At 42.9% G+C, this 18,835-nt stretch overlaps 1 protein-coding gene across 7 annotated transcripts in view; it reads right to left on the reverse strand.

The window, feature by feature from the left end:
- Nucleotides 1–18,835, reverse strand: part of Golga4 (golgin A4) — an 84,700-nt gene that overhangs the window by 26,001 nt on the left and 39,864 nt on the right. For 4 of the 7 annotated variants that reach the window (XM_052187022.1, XM_052187021.1, XM_052187015.1 and 1 more), the window contains 6 exons: nucleotides 17,696–17,880; nucleotides 17,315–17,398; nucleotides 15,595–15,742; nucleotides 5,440–5,618; nucleotides 1,885–2,016; nucleotides 146–301 (listed from right to left, as the gene is read on the reverse strand). In XM_052187022.1, the coding sequence (XP_052042982.1) occupies nucleotides 146–301; nucleotides 1,885–2,016; nucleotides 5,440–5,618; nucleotides 15,595–15,742; nucleotides 17,315–17,398; nucleotides 17,696–17,880 (884 nt within the window). The remainder of the gene's footprint in view (nucleotides 1–145; nucleotides 302–1,884; nucleotides 2,017–5,439; nucleotides 5,619–15,594; nucleotides 15,743–17,314; nucleotides 17,399–17,695; nucleotides 17,881–18,835) is intronic. The other 3 variants (XM_052187016.1, XM_052187018.1, XM_052187020.1) reach the window with 2 other exon arrangements.

Genomic DNA, 18,835 nt, shown 5'->3' on the forward strand with positions numbered 1-18,835 from the left:
ACAGACACATACCTCCCCACATACAGTCTCCACAGACACACACCCCAGCTCTGGGACAGTCTCCACAGACAGACAGACAGACACACACACACACACACACACACACACACACCGGCTCTGGAGCCCACACAGCACATGAACTTACGGTTCGGTAGGCCTCTGCTTCCTGCCCAAGTTCCTGGAGTTTAGTCTCGCTCTCTGTAAGTATGGCTTTCTTCTGCAGCTCTAACTCTTCTAAAGCCAAGGATTCTTGCTGCTCTTTTTCTTGGGTAAGCTTTAAATATTCTGATCGACTCTTTTCCTGTAACAAAAACAATTGATACCATCTCAATGCCACATAAATCCAAAAGCAACATCTCATCTGCAGAACCCAGGCTCTGAGGCTTTCCAATGCAGCCAGCTCTGAAAATCCTCCCTTCTTAGACGTGAAAACAGCCATGGCAAAGGTTCCAAGCACTTTTAACCTTAGATTAGCACGCTGAACTGCAATGCCTTCATTACACTCTAAGTATGTTTATGTAGATTGTTGTTCAAAGAGCAAGCACCAATGCGGTATTCAGACTCACCGTATATCATGCTGACACACAGGGCTGTACCAAAGTATGTCATATTACAGGATAGACTGAGAAGACAGAATTAGCCACAGCCTTGATTTCAGTGGTTTTAGGTATACTTTACAGAGGAAAATGTAAAGTCTGCTGACTTAAGAAGTTAGATCTCTACGTGTATGTACGGATTTATATCGTTTTTTTATCCTCTATTGAAATACAGCTGGACGTGTCAGTTCCCAGCCATCACTGGTGATGCTCAGACCCACAGCAGGCCTTTCAGGCCTTCCTCAGCTTCCTTTATGCTTCACGCTGTTCTCTGATTTCCATCAAACTACTTATATTCTATGCTGAAATAAATATTCTCGTAAGCTACCTTAATAGTTACAATTTTGTTTTCTTTGTTTTTTGTTTTTTTTTGTTTATTTGTTTTTGCCTTGTTTTCCTTTCTGAGCTTTTTTGAGACAAGGCTTCTCTGTGTAGCACTGACTATCCTGGATTTTGCTATATAGACCAGGCTGGCCTTGAAGTCAGAGATTCACCTGCCTCTGCTGAGAGGAAAGGCACGCAGCAGCACACCCGGCACAGTTCCCACCACACTCTTCCTAGCTGAGCATGAGTAGACTCTAAATCCAAGAGCCTATTTTGCTTCCAGAGATTAGAAAACGTGTTGCCTCGGGCAAGAATCAATACTGCTGGAGATGCTCAGACAAGTCAGAGTCAGAGCCCAGATAGCACTGCCAATCCTTTCACATGGAACATGTTTAAAAATCATACATGTTATTTTATGGATGATAATTTCATGCACTTTCTTGATAATTTCATCAAAACAACTTTTGTGGTAACTCACATAAAAGGTTCTCACAACTGGGGAAAATTATCTTTTTTTTTTTAATTTTCAAATCACATCCTTTTTAGCAAAAGTCTGAATCTTCGCTTTTCTCACTATTATTTTGTTAGTTCAGTAGTTGTCAGGTTTTTTTTTTAACTCTATTTTTTAAACATCATCTGAATTCAAAGTTTTGCTCTTTAAGCTTCAGTTCAGAGCCCACTTTGGGAGGCCATCAGTACAGCCCGCATGCTGGGCTCTGGGACCACTGAGCTGCCCTTTCCTCCACTCCTTCTAAGTCCTGCCTATGGCGCAGATGGGGAGGGGCAGGTGCACAGACTGGTGGAAGGAAGCCTGGCCTCACATGATGAGCACTGAACTAACGGCCCCTTCGGTTCCTCCTGTCCTCTCACATACGGAAGTCAAGGCTGCTAGAAACTTCCACCTCGCCTGAGTGGCGGGCAGCTCTGAAGTTTACCTCAGCAAAGACAGAAAAGCAGCACTTACGAGAGCTATTCTCATCTGCTCCTGCAGCTCCCTTTCCCGGGTCTCAAGCCTCCTGGTCAGCTCCTGCTCTCTGCTGGCCAGCTCCTCTGCATGCAGCTTCTGAAGTTCAGCAAGTTGTTCTTCTGAATTCTTCTGAAAACAAGCCAAAAGGTGAGGAGTGCAAACAGCCTGAGAAGCCACAGAGCAGCACAGCTAAGTCGCCTTTACTGACCCGTGATTAAGTTACACAAGTAACTTAAGAGAAACACTGACTAAAGAAACCGAGGCCTGCTGGGGTCCTGTGGGCTGAAGCTCCAGTTTCATGACAACCTGTAGTAAACCCCAGTGGTTAGCACAAGTAGAGGGGAGGGGCAGGAGGCAGGAGGAAGGCAGCTCTCAGAACAGACCTTTCACTATGGTCAGGGTGTGCCTGGCTTTCTAGGAAGGCATTATTTGTGTAAGAGTTATTGGCTTTGTTCTGTCTTGGAAAGGAAAATTCAATTTTATAAAAATATCAAAGTTCCCTACATAAATCTAAAAAGTTAATGTAAGAAAACACCAAAAAATGAGGGATGCTTCTGAGACTAAAACTTATGTGTTAGAAGAGCCAACAATTAGGGTCAGCTCAGTGGTCAAGGATAGCCAGGAATGTCCCATCCCCACTACCAAAAGAAACAGTGGGGAGGGAGTAGCAGGCAGGGGAGCAGCTCCTCAGACAAATGACAGTGCAGCAGTACACTGTGGCATTCAAGGGGGGGGGGGTGCGCCTGCCGACATCTTACACATTATGGTTAAGGGTGTGATAGCAGTCCCCTGGCAAAAAGCTAAGTTGAATTTCAATCTTATACCAAATACATTTCACTCAGAACAAAGATGTAACCATAAGCAAACGAAAGTGTCCGAATCAAAAGGAAACAACAGGACTGGAACAACAACCCACAAAGCATGGTGGTCGGTGCCTGTGAGCCAGCATTGGGGAGGCTGGTGCAGGAAAGGCAGCTAGGGGCTGGCTTGGCCTACATGGTGAATCCTGCCTCAGAAATCAAATGAAAAGCACATAAAGGACAAAACAAAAACTAATGGCCTTAGAATTGGGCGTGTGTGTGCTTTGGTTTTTGTAATAACTGAGACTGAACCCAGAGTCTTGTAAATGCTAAGCACGTGCCCTGGCTCTGGTTATGAAGGGAGTTGGGACTTTTCAGAATCCATAGTTGAGGCAGCAAGCAGACTAGAGCCAGGGCATGCTAGACAAGCTTGAAGCAAGGTTGTGGTTGAGCCATTCCACAAACAGACGGGCCATAAAAGATAAGGGGCATGCCTGGGAAAACTCCTAAGGGTCATACACTATCTGGACTGGAGTCTCCCGTCTCCTGTCCTTGGATGCAGTTTAAAATGACCTTCCTACTAACAAAAATAAACTGCCCTCCTACATTGCTGACGGCCCTATCTGCAAGTATGCCAAAAAAAAACCACCCTGCGCGCCAGAATCCCCCACCAATGTTTGAATCAGCAAATCATGTGTAACTGCGCCAAACCCCCCTGACGACCCCCTTGACTTTTCCTATATAAACCCCTAACTTTTGAGCCTCAGGGTCGACTCCACTGTCTCCTGTGTGAGATACTTGTTGATCCAGAGCTCTGATAATAAACTACCTCATGCATTTGCATCAAGTCGGTCTCTCGTGTTTCCTTGGGTGGACGCTATCCCGAGAATGGAGTGGGGGTCTCCCCAAAAGGCGGTCCTACAGTTACAGCTGCAGCCTCATGGGCGTGTTAAAGCACAGCTAAAAGCAGACATTTTAAGGCACGTGCAGCCAAACTTACAACCTGAGCCTGAGCCCTGGCAATCATGTAGTTCAAGAGAACCAATCCCATTACTACGTCCTCTAATGCACACATGTACATGAACACTAAATACAAAAATGTAATTAAAATTAAATAGAACAAAATCCAGGAAGCAGTTAATAAAAAACTAGTAACCTTAAATACCAAGAAAAGAAAACTTTCTTTTGAACAGAAAAAGAGTATTTGAATAAGTTCCTTATATCTAAAAGGCTAACTCCCACTATCAGGAAAAAGCTTCTACAAACAAATAATAAAAAGAATTTGGGCCAAGCCTGTGTATATCTGGTAACACAAATGAGGAATCAATAAATGGACAGGATAAAATGGAGAGATAATTCAGGCAGTGTGGGATGAAGGCAGAGAGCTGGGCACTGGGAATGGCGACCAGGCACCAGGGTTAATCAATTGCTTGTGTACTTGGTCATCAAGACTGGAAGCTTTGAGACTTTGAAAATGACTTACTCTCTCTTCTCCTTGTGTGTCTGTGTGCTGCTTGCACACGAGTGTGGGTATAGCTGCCCACATGCTCACACGCAGGCGTATATCTAGTAACAGGTCGTAATTGATACTTTTCTAGACATTTATAGTCCCACAGAAGGAAGTAAATGTGTAAAACTTATTTAATTTACTCCTCTGTATCCTTCTGTGAAATAAGGCTATTGCATGATCCTGGGAGCCTTCCTCTCACTCTACAAGTTACTCCAATGAAACTTAAAGTGTGCAAGCTATGGTGAGGCCAGTCAGCGGGCTGGCTCTCGGGACCTGCCAATCCCCAGCCATGCCCAGCTTCTCACTCGGCTGCTGGTAACTCAAACTCACACAGGCCCTCATGCTTGCAGAGCAAGCAGTCTCACCTACTGATCTTCAGAACAGCCCCAAACTTGTTCTTAAAAGGCACATTACAGGCCTGTGAGAGGTCTCAGCAGGTAAAGGCACCTTCCTGCTCACAGACTTGATGAATTGCGTTCAATCTCTGAAAGCCAGAGTGATGGAGAGAACCAACTCTCTCAAGTGCACTGACCTCCACACATGCTGTGGGACTTTGTTATACACATACACAAGTGCAAAAAACCTTTAAGTTCTCAAAAGACATTTTATACAAATTAAAAAATTTAAGCCGGGTGGCGGTGGCGCATGCCTTTAATCCCAGCACTTGGGAGGCAGAGGTAGGTGGATCTCTGAGTTCGAGGCCAGCCTGGTCTACAGAGTAGTGAGTTCCAGGACAGCTTGGGCTATACAGAGAAACCCTGTCTCAAAAAACAAAAAACAAAAACAAAAACCCATTAACTATAATCCTTTAAGGGTCTGAGAATGTAGCTTAGTGGTAAAACAAGTGTTTACCATATGTGAAGCCAAATGTTGGATCCCTACCGGAATATAAACACCAAATAAATGAGTAATTATCCTTTGAAACCTTTAAATACCCAACCTTGGTCGTGTAGTGCCAAGTTGGAGAAGCCTTCGTGACTGAGTTCTGTGTGCACTGAAGCAGGTAACACCCCAGCTTGGGAGCCTCAGGTCGGCGAGCCAATGAGGAGCATGGGGACTGGAGCAGGGCAGGGCTTTGAAGCGTGGGAGACCCATAAAGTGTGCCAGTCTCTGTCCCAGTGCTTCTCACTGCGTCCTGAGTGTCATCAAGTGCTCAGGTTCTACAATACGAACTGACTCTCTCTTACACAGACTTGGGAATGAACATCGGACCTAAGCCGTGCTGATCAAAGTTGTCCTTACTTTGGCCATGCTGGCAGCCTCCTGCCTCAGCCGACTCAGCTCGTGCTGAAGGCGGAGGCGCTCCTCCTCGCCCGCTCTCTCAGCAGCCTTTATCTGCTCCTCCATCTCCACCTTCATTCTTCTCTGCGCCTCCTCGGTTTTTTGGGCTGTACTCAAGGCTTTTTCAAGTTCCTCAAAAGCTGTAATGAAAATAGCAGAAAACAAGTATCTCAGGAACTCCTGTGCGCGAGCTCCCGTGCCTCACAGTAAATCCCAGCTCTAAGGGCGGCTGCAGCACAGGGCAGGTTAGAAGGCACAGCACTGCTCCACGCCAAGAGATGCTCTAAGCTGTGCAACAAGTCTAAGGAAGTGTCTGACACGGAAATCAATTTGTTGTTGAATTCTAAAGAATATAAGGACTTTACATGACCCTAAATTCAGAACTTTGAAAGTATATATTAAATCACTAACATTTCCCTGCTCTGCCCACCAAGTATCCTATGACTAGGACACTCAAGAGCAGAGACAGGCCACCACTTCTGTACTTTAACACTTCTGCAACTTTAACCGCACTGTTGTTCGACAGCGCTCAGGTTCTCTGCCATCAAAATCACATAATGCCGTCGGGTACTCACTAGGACTCTTTTTCTTTTTTGTTTTTTGAGTCAGGGCCTCACTATGTAGCCCGGCTGGATTCGAACTTGCAATCCTCCTGCATCCGCTTCCTGAGTGCTGGGGTTACAGGCATGTGCCACTATGCCTGGCTCACTAGGACATTTTTAAGAATGGAAAAACAGTTCTTTGGAAAATCTTATTTTTAGACGTTTAAATCATAATATAAAAGAGTATGGGGTTTGGTTTCTTTTTAAAAAACACTTACTGGGTGAATCACATACTTAAACAATTCCTCGGAAATGAAACCTACTACTTGTTTAAGTTTTAAACTAGAGCTGTTTTTACCTACCTAGAAAGAAAACTACCTAACTCAGTGACATATAAAAAAGTACTACCAACAACTAATAGGTAACGTAAACCCAGGCCCTGTAGACATAACCTCCTTTAAGTCTCTAAGGGAGAAAAAAAAAAAAAACTCATCCAGCAATCCAACCAAGTCAAACACAATGGGTACAACAGCTGGGTAACTTGGTACCAGTGTGTGTGGTCATGTGAGCCTAAGGATGTATATGTGTACACCAATGCATGTGTGCATGTGCAAATCCATATATACATCATAATGAATACCCTGTGAAAATCCTATTGTTATTGTCCTCCTAGATTATTTCCTTTAACCCTTATAGAAGTCCTGAGATGTTGTACTGCATACTCAGTGGTCAAAAAGGGTTGACAATCCCATCGAGAGACAGGCAACAGCTCACCAACAAGTAGAATGTATTTTTTTTATTTTTATTTTTTATTTTTTGGTTTTTCGAGACAGGGTTTCTCTGTGTAGCCCCTGGCTGTCCTGGAACTCACTTTGTAGACCAGGCTGGCCTTGAACTCAGAAATCCGCCTGCCTCTGCCTCCCAAGTGCTGGGATTACAGGCGTGCATCACCACACCGGCTAGGTAGAATGTATCTTTTACAACAAAGCTGGTTAAGAAATGTGGGTGCTTCATCTTAAGGCGTCATAATAAAAAGGCCTCTTGCTGACCCTGCATGGGCTTCAGACAACGGTTCAGGCACAGGAACTTAGCCTGAGAACAAACACCTATTCTAAAGCAATTTTTTGTTTTGTTTCAAGATAAGGTTTCTCTGTGTAGCCCTGACTGTCCTGGAGCTTGCTCTGTAGTTCAGGTTGTTCCTGAATTCAGAGATCCACCTGCCTCTGCCTCTCTGCCTCTCTGCCTCTCTGCTCCTCTTTCTGCCTCTGTCCCCTGAGTGCTGGTATTAAAGGTATGCACCATGACCATCCAGCCTAAAACAAGTTGTTAGTGGTAAATAGCATTAGGTACAGAAGGGGAAGGGCTGAATTCTGGAAGTGCAAGTCAATGTTCAACAGCAATTAAAAAGTTAATCTCTCTGGCAACTAATAGTTCTTGGATATAAAAGCAAATCTTCCCAATTTGTTCATCTTTCATACTTAAAAGTATAAAACTAGGCTTCAAATAAGATCTGTATTTCAAAGGAACAAGAAATTGGTGGAAATCATTTCTCAACAGTCTTAGTTTAATTTTACATTTGCCTGTAAATACCAGAATAATTCTTAAGACATAAAGATACTAAAAAGTAAAATATCTAAGAAAAGCAGTATCTTTGCTTTTTGTAGCTATGTTTTTACTATAAACTCTAGTGTTAGACACACAGCAACAGTGGGCTATTGCTACTACTAAAAGATTAGTTTCCTCACTTAAAACTTGGCCTGAGTATGGGAGACTGTCCAAGAGTGCTCGCTGCTCAGTTGTGTTGAAGACTTAAAGCTGAGAGGGTGGGAATGGGAGAAGGAAAGGCCCTGAGTACTCAGAAGTCACCATACGCTACCATTGTCCCACACGGATCTGACCACCAGTCTACACCACAGAAATCTCTTAACGCTAACTCTGTAGATCTGAACGTGGCTCTGACATTCGTTCAGAATCTAAAAGAAATAATAAGAGGGGAGGGATTTGAACCCACAGTGCTTCCACTTAAACTGCTCTCTGATATGGCGAGAACCAAATAATTTCACAGCTAGAAATAATTTTTTGTAATCTTCTAACCTAATAACCTCAGTCAAATGCAACAATTTGAGCACCCAATCTTCATGTGAGATGGCAAATCAACTTTAACATATAGGATCGATGGCTGAACCTTAAACTGGAGAAATACCCTTGCTTCGTAGCGTTTTGAAATCTTAAGAGTTGCTGAGAGTGACCAAGCTCAAGTGAGCAGAAATCTCTCTCCTAGCCAGGATTTCTGAACTCACCTACCAGAGACTCCAAGGTCTCAGAAGATGGACTGTGTTACCTGCTGATAGACATAAAACTCACTGTCTGCTAGCTACCCCCTACCTTAAAGAAATATTAAGTACTCTTCCCAAAGCACTAAACAAATGCAAATATCCAGACATAATAAACAGATGAAACACAGTCACACCTACTGTGGACTCTACACTGTAGCACAATGAAAACCACTTTCTCTCAGGAATTCTGCTTCTAACAGTGAACCTCACTTCAATGTTTACACCAGAGGTAGTGAGAGTGGACTGAGGAACCAGATGTTATGTGTGACCCTGCAAACAGCAAACACAATAAGGTGGTAGCCACGGTCTACAGTAATGTACACATGAGTTCCCAAGTGACAGCGCTGCAGAAGCAGGTTCTGAATGTCTACATCATTGATTTGTTAGTTACAACAACAAAGGACAAGTGAGCGAGACAGAGAGTGCATCAGCCCCAGCAGCCGTGCAGTCTTTACTATCATGCAGCAGTGCAGAAAGCCAGTCAAGGCACACCAAACAGGAAGGCTAAACATGAAGGCGGGCCGCAGTGTTGGAAACACACACTGTGTTCTTCCAAAACAAAATTCAATGTACCTCAGGCAATTTTTATTTTTAAAAAGGAAAGGAAAATATAACACCCTGAATATACTTTCAAAACTTTGTAGGCAAACGTGTCATCAACTAAGTGTGTATGATCCTCTGTGAGGTCAATGAGGTGCTGGGCAGTGATCCTAGTGTGCTGCGCTCTTCACTTACCACTGCAGACGAGCTACAGCCTGCCTAAGACAGGACTGGCAATCTACAGCTTACCACATTCTGATAGGATGTTTGCCACATGCCACACAGTGTAGGTTAGAGCAATAAACAGGAAACACTTCACAAACACAGCTGAACTACTAAGTAGACAAAACATTAACCCAGTGTTTGCCACACTCCGCCACCTTCCCCACTCATGGGAGCACTGTATGCAATCACTGTAACTCCAGAGCTCCAAGGTGTCGCGTTATGTTCCTATCCTAGAGAGCACTCCACTGAAGGCTCACAGGACCAGGTCTTCCATCTCAGGGAGTAAACAAACATGCCAACCTCTACATTGACCCTAAGACACTGGGTAATGATTTTAAAATGAGTAAGCTGGGCCTATGTCTTTATTCCTGGGGAGAAAAGAAAGCTGCCAAAACACGTGTGTCATTAGGTCCATAAAACAAACTGCTACAAAGTGAATGCAACGCAAATCAATACCAAAACCAGCAAAGATGTTCGTTAGCACCACCTTGTCGACAGATGGAGTCTACAAACAGCAAAGCAGCGGTTCCCAGCAGGAGACCCTTCGGAGGAGCTGGGCGGGAGGGGGTGCTCTTCCTCTCATACAGCTACCCATATGACACACCCAGGTTTTCTTGATGTCTACATGTCAATCGACTGACTGTAGACCAAAAGAGACACAAAAACCCAGTTGTGCTCCATCCTGCCAAGTAACACAATAAACAAACACTAGATTTTATTTTGAAAAGTAGTTACATTTCATAAAAGCTTATGCTAATATGTGATAGGCATGTTTTCATTTTGAAAATAAGGCTGGAGAGATGGCTCAGAGGTTAAGAGCACTGACTGCTCTTCCAGAGGTCCTGAGTTCAATTCCCAGTAACCACATGGTGGCTCACAACCATCTGTAATGGGATCTGATGCCATCTTCTGGTGTGTCTGAAAACAGCTACAGTGTACTTACATATCAGAAATAAATAAATCTTTTTTAAAAAGAAAGGAAGGAAGAAACAAACAAACAAACAAACAAACAAGAAAGAAAAGAAGAGGGGGCTGGAGAGATGACTCAGCGGTTAAGAGCACTGACTGCTCTTCCAGAGGTCCTGAGTTCAAATCCCAGCAACCACATGGTGGCTCACAACCATCCGTAATGAGATATGATGCCCTCTTCTGGTGTGTCTGAAGACAGCCACAGCGTACTCATATACATTAAATGAATGTTTAAAAAAAAAAAAAAGAAAGAAAGAAAGAAAGAAAAGAAGAGAAAAGAAAAAAGAAAAGAAAACTTTAAAACATTTTCAGTTTGAATTACTTACTACCCTGGCCCTAGAACTGTCCTGAGTTTTAAGTGCGTGACGAGGTCCCCGTCTGAGATTAAAAAGCTCTGCGTTTACTACCACTCTTGGCACATAAGTGGTGCAAAGCTCATATGTGAGCCAGGGCTTTCACAAGTGTAAGAGACCACACATCTCCAATTCAAAGTGACTTCTTAAGCCATTTCCCAAAGCATGTAGTTAGGATCCTCACTGTGTCCTGACTTTAATACACCTGCAGATCTATCCAGTATGTTGGGGGTTTGAAAATATCACATCAAAGCAAAGCAAAACCAATTTAACTGATTAGTCATGAAGTTGTTCTTCCAGATGCTGAAGCTTTCTAGTAACAATGATTGTGTTTCGAGCATAACCTAGTAACAGTCTATTTAAAACAATAAATCTTGCCAACAGATATTCATTGAGTATTAAATATAAATAAATTGCTTCTAAATAGCATAAAATCTACTTTAATTCCAACTTTGTTTTTTTGCCTGAGAAACATGGAATTTTCTTTTAAAGGCTCATTCTAAGTACCCATGATAAGAAAAAACAGAAAGAAAGCCAGCCTTACCCCAGTCCTGTTCATACAAGGCTTGGGAAAGGCACCGGGATTCACTTATTGGCATGTGTGGATGCACAAAAATAAGATGTTCAGTGAGACTTGAGATTCAAGAAAACTGTTACATACACATCAACAGCTAACGCAGCATTAAACACACAGGGTTCGGCTTGTCTATGCACAAATCTGACATGTTAAATATATAAAGTCTTATTCTAAACGTCCGCCCATACGTCAAGTGCACATGTTCCTCTTATCAGACGGGGCTTATCAGACGGGGCCATACAAAAGAAAATATAACTCGGCAGTAACAAAGCACGGAATCTCATGACTTAACCCAAGTTTTTACATGCAGCCAATCATTTAAAACACATAAATTCAGCAAAGATGGGGTGTAGAAAAAAGAAACAAGGCGTATGAAAGTTAGTGCACTCTGAGAAACCTCCTAGTCCATGTGAAATATTCTACACATTTACATAATTATAAGTGTGTGTGTGTGTATGCATGCGTGTTTGTGTATATTCATGCCATGGATTAATCTCAGGTTTTGTTCCTCAGAAGCCATCTAACTTGCTTTTTTGAAACAGGTTCTCTAACACTGGCCAGGAGCCTACCAACCAGGCTGATGTGGTTGGGAACAAGCCCCAGAGAGCTGCCTGCTCCCACCTCTCCAGCAGTGGGAGTAACAAGTGCAAACTACATGTCACCTTCCACAGCTGCTAGGGATCTGAACCTCTCCCATCCTCCTGGGACAAGCACATCACTACTTGAGCTGTCTCCTTTATTTGGGGAGAGACTTAATGCTGTGACTACTGATTTCTCTTTAGCTATATTTGAATCTAAGAGTAACAACAACAACAACAAAAAAAGACAAAGCCTTATAGATAAAAATGTGAGAGAAGAAAAAAAAATCAAAGATAAAAACTAATCTGTGTTGGAGAACTGTTATAGTATTTTTCAAGAGCAAAAGTTTAAAAATAGTTTAAAAGCTACTAGTTATCAACAGAGGAATGGTTACTAAGGAAATGATGTGTATTCACTATGACACAAACCATTCAATCATGTTAGTACCTTAGCATTATATATAAGGATTCCTAATACAGTGTTAAATGGTGGCATAAAAAGTTAAATATACTATACTACTGTAACAAAATGTACTATGGCTTACGTAAAGACTAAAGCTATATGCTCAAACAGTGGTCCCTTGTATTTGACCACTCATCTCACGTGACACCCAGAAAGGCATGAAGGCAGACATCAACAGTTATTGCATGGTGCTTCTAACAGGTGTATTCTGTTTAGCTGTTAAAATGAATAATTTTCAACAAAGCAAGAGTACTGTAATGAGAGACTTCAGAACCGCACCTGTCCTTCCCAGGATGCTGTTCAAATGCTAGACATAGACTATAGTGTCCTGGTGGAAGCACATCATTACACTCTGCCTTAGTGATTTTTACACATGTGCATGTGGTATGCGTGTATGTGTGCTCATGCATTTGAGCACATGTGGGCATGTGTAAACATGTACACATTTGTGTTGAAGCCTGGAGATGGCATCACATGTTCCTCAATTCCTATGCACTTTATTTCCTGAGGCAGGCTCTTACTCTGAGTCTGGGGTTTCTAACTGCAGCCAGTCCATCCAGCCCGCTTACCTCTGCGCTCTCCTGTCTCCTGAGCACTGGGATTATAGGCTCCGGCCATGCATGCCTGGCTTCTGCATGGGTTCGGGGGACTGGAGCTGTTTCTCAGCTTTCTGAGGCAAGTGCTTTACTTACTCAGCATGTCCCTAGCTCATGCCTTAAAATATGAAACAGAATTCTTCTTTATAAACCAAAGACTGACACAGACTTTGTCCTACAACACGTGGCAGGGTTAGTTTACAGAGTAGGAGTAGTGAGGTGCACCTGAGTCTCAAGAAAAACAACTCAGAATGTGCTTTAGTCAGTGCCAACGCCCAGAAAGAATGAGTCAACTATCTATCAACAGTTATCTATCAACAGTCACATGTCCAAAGATACTGGCAAAATCAAAGTCATTACAGTGGAAAATACATCTAGACAGTTTCTTTGGTAACAATTTTATGTAGATAAATCTGCTTCTAAAATCCCAATAGCCAGCTATAAAGATAGTACAGTTTCCTTTTAATGTCCAAGGACTTTACTCAGGACAGATGTCTAACAAAGCAAGTGAATTCTACAAAACCCAGATACTGCTTATAGACTGCTTATGGAAGCTTGGTTTGCTGACCGCTGACTGTCTCTTACATTGGGCACTTATCTAGAGTTTTTGATTGTCTGTGCTTTACACTTGACACTAAGAACCAATTCTGTTGGACAGTTCTTTTCAACTAAGATCATCAGCAGGGGTGCAACTGGTCTGCAGAACTAGTTTTCATTACAGATGTAACTTATACGTCATCAGTGTGAAACCAGTCCTACAAACTTCTACCATGGCACTCAAAAACTAGAACTACAAATGGAAACATATCTAACTATGTTGTCTGGATGCTTTCCAAAATTAACATACACATTAAATAATTTAAATCTCTGTTCTTTCCTTCAATACTTACTAATTTGTACTCTTCTGATATTGACGTGCTTCTGTGCACTGTAGCTGCACACTGGCACCAGTGCACTGTGGCTAGTTTTTGTGTGCACACACAGGACTCTGTGCACTGAGACTGCACTGGGCTTCTGTGCACTGAAAGCAAACCAGTCCGCAGTATCTCACATTGCTTGTCTTTAAGGAACTTAAATTCCCAAAGTAACTACTATTCCCTGACAGGAAATTTTCTTAGGTTTAATGAGAACAAGTTCTCTCCAAATCACTTCATTAAACAACGCAATGGAAACAGACATGCATCTATAAGTACGGATGGTATTAACCAAGTATTTCTCATAAGTGGTTCCATTTCCCTGTTGGTAACTTACAATATGTTTTCTAAGACTATTTCTCAAAACTGTGTCCTAGGAATCAAATCCATATCAATTCAATGGCCACTGTAAAGCGTCATCCCCTCTCCCCAACTTCATGAAACATGTGTTGTACTTCCCCCAAAGCCTAATACTAACAGCTCCTATGACATCCTGGGGTAACTTCTTTCCTCTCATTTATTTCTATCAGTCAAACTAAGGACCCCTGGACATATACTCTGAAACCACAATGTTCAAGTTAAAATCTGACCACACATTTACTTTCTGTGCATAAATGGAGACAAATTACTTAAAGTATAGCCCTAGGTTTTCCTAGGTGTAAATGGAATGGTCCTGTTTGACAGAATGTAAGGATTAAATGGGAGTAAAAGAGCAACAGTAATCAGTAGAGCCTTGCTATGAGACTGCAAGGACTGCAGGAAGGATTGCCGGCCACAGCAGGACTAGGACTAACACACACCAGCATCAATAAACACCGAAGCAACTCTGGCCTCACCACAAAATCTATAGCTACCTATGTCAGCCTCTCTGCAGGTTTAACCACAGGCTAATGAGTCTTATAAGGCACTCCAATGTCTTATCTCCACATGCCTACAAGACAATTCCAAAGGAAATTCCATGGCTAATTCAAATTCAAAAAAATCTTAAACAAACATTCTAGTAATCAACCCCAAGTTCCCAATTTAGAGCCCCTTACCACTATCCACTGTTCTCTTTATTAAAATAGGTGGCCATCTTTGATTCTGACTTCTCTTCTGCTCCTCTCCCCAGAGCCACCAACCTAGGCAGTCAATGTGTTCTCTTCCTCAAACCTGGATTCCCTGCTTCTGCTTCCAACTTCATTTCCTTTCCACATAAAACATGAGCTCCTGTAACTCGGTACTCACCTACTGCTTCCTACTGCTCTATATGCACAAGTTTAAATGCAACTACTCACATGTTAAGATTCCAATAGCCAGCTCCTTCAAAATTCAACCGCCTTTCCCACGTCACCAAGCATGGTTTCTTGCTGACCCCACGGGATTCCCTGCCTGTGATGTCACAGTCCTGCAGTGCCTGACAGGTCTACAGCCCTACCTCTCTATTTAGCCCCACTGTGCAGCTCATTAACTGAGACTTCTGACCTGTTTCTGACCTGCTTCCTTTCCTTTCCCTTCTAACAGCTCCTTTCTAGCACCGCTCCGGACGGGATGTAATGAATACCACTCTGGCCTGTATTCTAGTCAACTGGTATGTTTAATACCAAACTGTTTGCTGATACCAGTGGAAGCAGATACATACGTTTTCTGTTCACCCTTTATCACCTGGAAGAAAACAGTTACTTTAAATAAGCCCCATGCTATGACAACTTGTAAGTTCCTGAAACCTAAACTATAAATCTCTAAGGCAGAGGTCAACAAACATTATCTGTAATAGTTAGATATTAATACTTCACATATGGTCTCTGTCACATTTCCTTCTATCTAGTGTGTGTGTGTGTGTGTGTGTGTGTGTGTGTGTGTGTGTGTGTCTCGCTCTTAGCTTGAAGGTTGTGGCTTGACTCAGTCCCCTGGAGGCCTTCTCCAAACAGCACTTTCTTTTCAGGAGTCCCTACAGTTAAGCACTTCTATCAACAATTAACTCAAGTGTTAAAAGACTGACTTTTGGGTTGACATCAAATACAAACCCTCCCTGAGTTCTTACCAGCTTTTTCAGACTTCTCCTTCTGTTCCCGCAGCTCCTCCCCCTGGGTCGCCATCCGCTTGATCTGACTGCGAAGCTGAGCAATCTCGTCTTCTTTCAGTTCCAGGGTCTCAAGCATTTGCCGCTTCGCCTCTGTGACTACCATTCCCTGAATGGAAGTGCACACTCTAAACATTTGTATAACAAAACTGCATCACCAACACACAGCGCAGCTCAAAAGGTGTGGGAAGCAGAACAAACATCTCTTACTAAGGACAGCGGAAGGATCTCTTTAGTATCTCACACTGAAGCCAGTCTTTACTCTGTGCCTTAGCAGACTAGGGTGTGTCAATACTTTAATAGTAAGTTTAGTCCCTTAAGCATCAGAACGTGTTTCAGTTATAAGATTTATTTTACAATCTTACTATAGATGTATGGTAATTTCTATCCTAATAAATAGTAACAAACAAAACTAGCCTCTGAATGTAACTGGCGACCAAAATAAGTCACAATCAGCATCCGCGTTTCCACATGTAAATACTCCCAGACACTGTGTAGGGTAGTTGTTGCCACAGCTGGATGGACCGAGGCTAGAGCCCAGCTGTGCCTACTTCTTCTCTTTTCTCATGTGACTTCCTCTGGCTCCATCACTCCCTACCACCCCTCCACTTTGGGAGAGACTTCTCTCCTCTCTTTGGAGACTCCACACAGAAATGAAGGTCGCTGTGTGGGAAAACATCGAATCACCAAGGACCAAAAAACCCTGTGTAGTTGAGCTGGTGCCTTTAAAAGGTGCTCAGCCCTCCCCCGCAGTCTGCTGACCCTGCCTTGGAGTATGACTGCAGGACAGCCAGGTTAACAACCAAGGAAGTATGATATAGTTAAGAAAATTTAAAACACGGAGGTAGGTCTCCATTGTCTTCAAAACTCACATCGCAAAGGAGAGAAAATATCAGAGAGGAAGGGCAGCTAAACCTATACACTAAAAGAAATCTTAATCATATTAATCACAATGAAAGAGTTTATTTGGTATGTAATAAGACAGCAGATGGGATCATGAATACTGTTAAACTGCTAGATATGATCACTAGGTAGTTGTACTTTTTGAAAATAAAGGGTACCTTGTTTCAAAGCTAGGCTAAAATACAACATTCATCAACCAAGATGTGAAATGAACACATTTTGTATTAAAAAGGGCCAGAGAATCTGGGACCAAGCTGGGCAAAGCTGTTTGTCAACCTGTGATTCTCCGAGCTGCCTGCTAGGTGCTAGCTGCACTCTCCCTCAGCCCTTCCTGCATCCTCCAGTCTCCCAGGCATCCTGGAATCCACATGTACAAAGTCTTATGCTGACATACACACTACCCCTTCTTTACTTTTCAGGCAATGATCAATCTACTTCTATAATGTGTAAAAGAAAACACTGAAACCATTCACATGCAGCAAGCCTTAACCGTAAGTAATGTAACTTTTCTCCGAGAGACAGGTGCGGACCATGAGCACAGACTTCCTTCGTCACCTTTATTGCTGTGTCTAGGACGAAGCACCGATTGATACCAGAGCACCAGCAAACCAGGTTTACTAATACTAATACTGCACAAATCTAGAAATTAAAAATAGTTTTCATGGAAGCAGCTACGAAATTTTGAAAAGCAGGTATATATATAAATATTTCTAACTGCTTTCAAAGCAAATTCGGGGACCTCCAACAAATTTCATTTTCATACATTTGGGAGTTTTACCTTATCTTGTTCAAGCTGTTCAATTAAGTTCTTTGCATCACGCAACTGAGTGATAAGTTTAGTCTTCTCAGCCATATGAAGCTCCTAAAAAAGTTTTAGAAATTCATTTCCATCTCTAATAATGCTTTGCCTCCTATGAGAACTCAATGCAGCTTATCTAATCTAAATAGCCCTTACGGTGTAACAAGGGAGTACACAAGGAACCTCAAAGTAAGGTCAATTCTATAAGACCCAGAGCACGTGGGTGCTCACACAGGACACCCTCTCCACACTGTCTATGGACAGGAGGATGAAGGCAGCTTCCCAGAGGAAGCACAGGCCACGCACGAGCCAGCTGCTCTGGCTCTATACACTTAGAGAGCAGAGGTCAGCTGTTCTTACCTTCATCTTCTCCAGCTCCTGCAGCCTTTCATCCAACTGCTCCTGCAGTGCCTCCTTCTCACTCAGCAGCAGTGCGCACTGTTCCTTGTGGGACCCGATTGTCTCCTTACATCGCTGAAGTAGATTCTCTTGACGTTTCACTCTTTGCTGGAGCATTTCCAGGGTTTTAGCAGAAGTCCCGCCTCCTACAAATGGTAAAGCACCATCATCAGGGCGGTCATTAAACACACAACTGATGAGACACATGAGAAGGCTCAGTGGATGAACAGCCCACGTGTTGGAGAGAAGCAGCCACCATGAGCTGTCCTCTGACATCCACATGCACAGCACTGCACTACACAGCACACAGACACTCACAGACACTAAGGAAATGAAATGATAAAAAGCAGAAGGGCTATAAAGAAACTCTGCAAGCACTGTCATCCTTTTAGGGATGAGGAGGGCAGGGATCTGGAGAGCTGTGTTTAGTCTTCTGCAAGCTCAACACACACTCTACCACTAAGTTACAGCTCAGTCCCTGCAAAGTCATCTTCTACACAAACCTAATTACACTCTGAGAAGGAACACCCCAGTAAGCAAGTGGCATTCTTCAAACTACTCTCAAGTTACTGTGTGATGTTTAGATGAAGAGTCAAGTATAAAATGAAGTCCTTTCCCTGGAGTGGCAGAGACATTGGCATTAACTGGATCTAGCCTACTAAAAAGTCAAAACTGAGGGGAGGGGCTCGTCCCTAAGCCCCGATAAGCTCCATCCCAAAATACTGTATGTTCCTTCTAGTCCTTCTACTCTCTTCCTGAAAGGAACTCTGGTTACTACAGGCTTTATCTCCTACGTTTGAGTCTATCTTCACACCTCAGGACTGCAGCCCCTTGTAGGTTCACCACTCAGATAGCCAGCTGCTCAGCAACTTATTTTGCCTCTAACGGAACCAAAGTCTACTGTGAGTCTCTTGGTAAGAGAACAAAGACATAAGGCAGGAGTGGATGCAAACCTGTAAGCCTGGTCTTGGAAGGCTAAGGCAGAAAAAAAAGTCACAACCTGAGTGATACAGGTTACATAATGAGACCCTGTCTCAAAAAAACCAAAATAGTATAACATAATTTATATACTTCAGTTATTTTAAAAATGTGATCTCCTTA

The sequence above is a fragment of the Apodemus sylvaticus genome, chromosome 7, assembly GCF_947179515.1.
Source record: "Apodemus sylvaticus chromosome 7, mApoSyl1.1, whole genome shotgun sequence".
In the NCBI taxonomy this organism is placed as follows: domain Eukaryota; kingdom Metazoa; phylum Chordata; class Mammalia; order Rodentia; family Muridae; genus Apodemus; species Apodemus sylvaticus.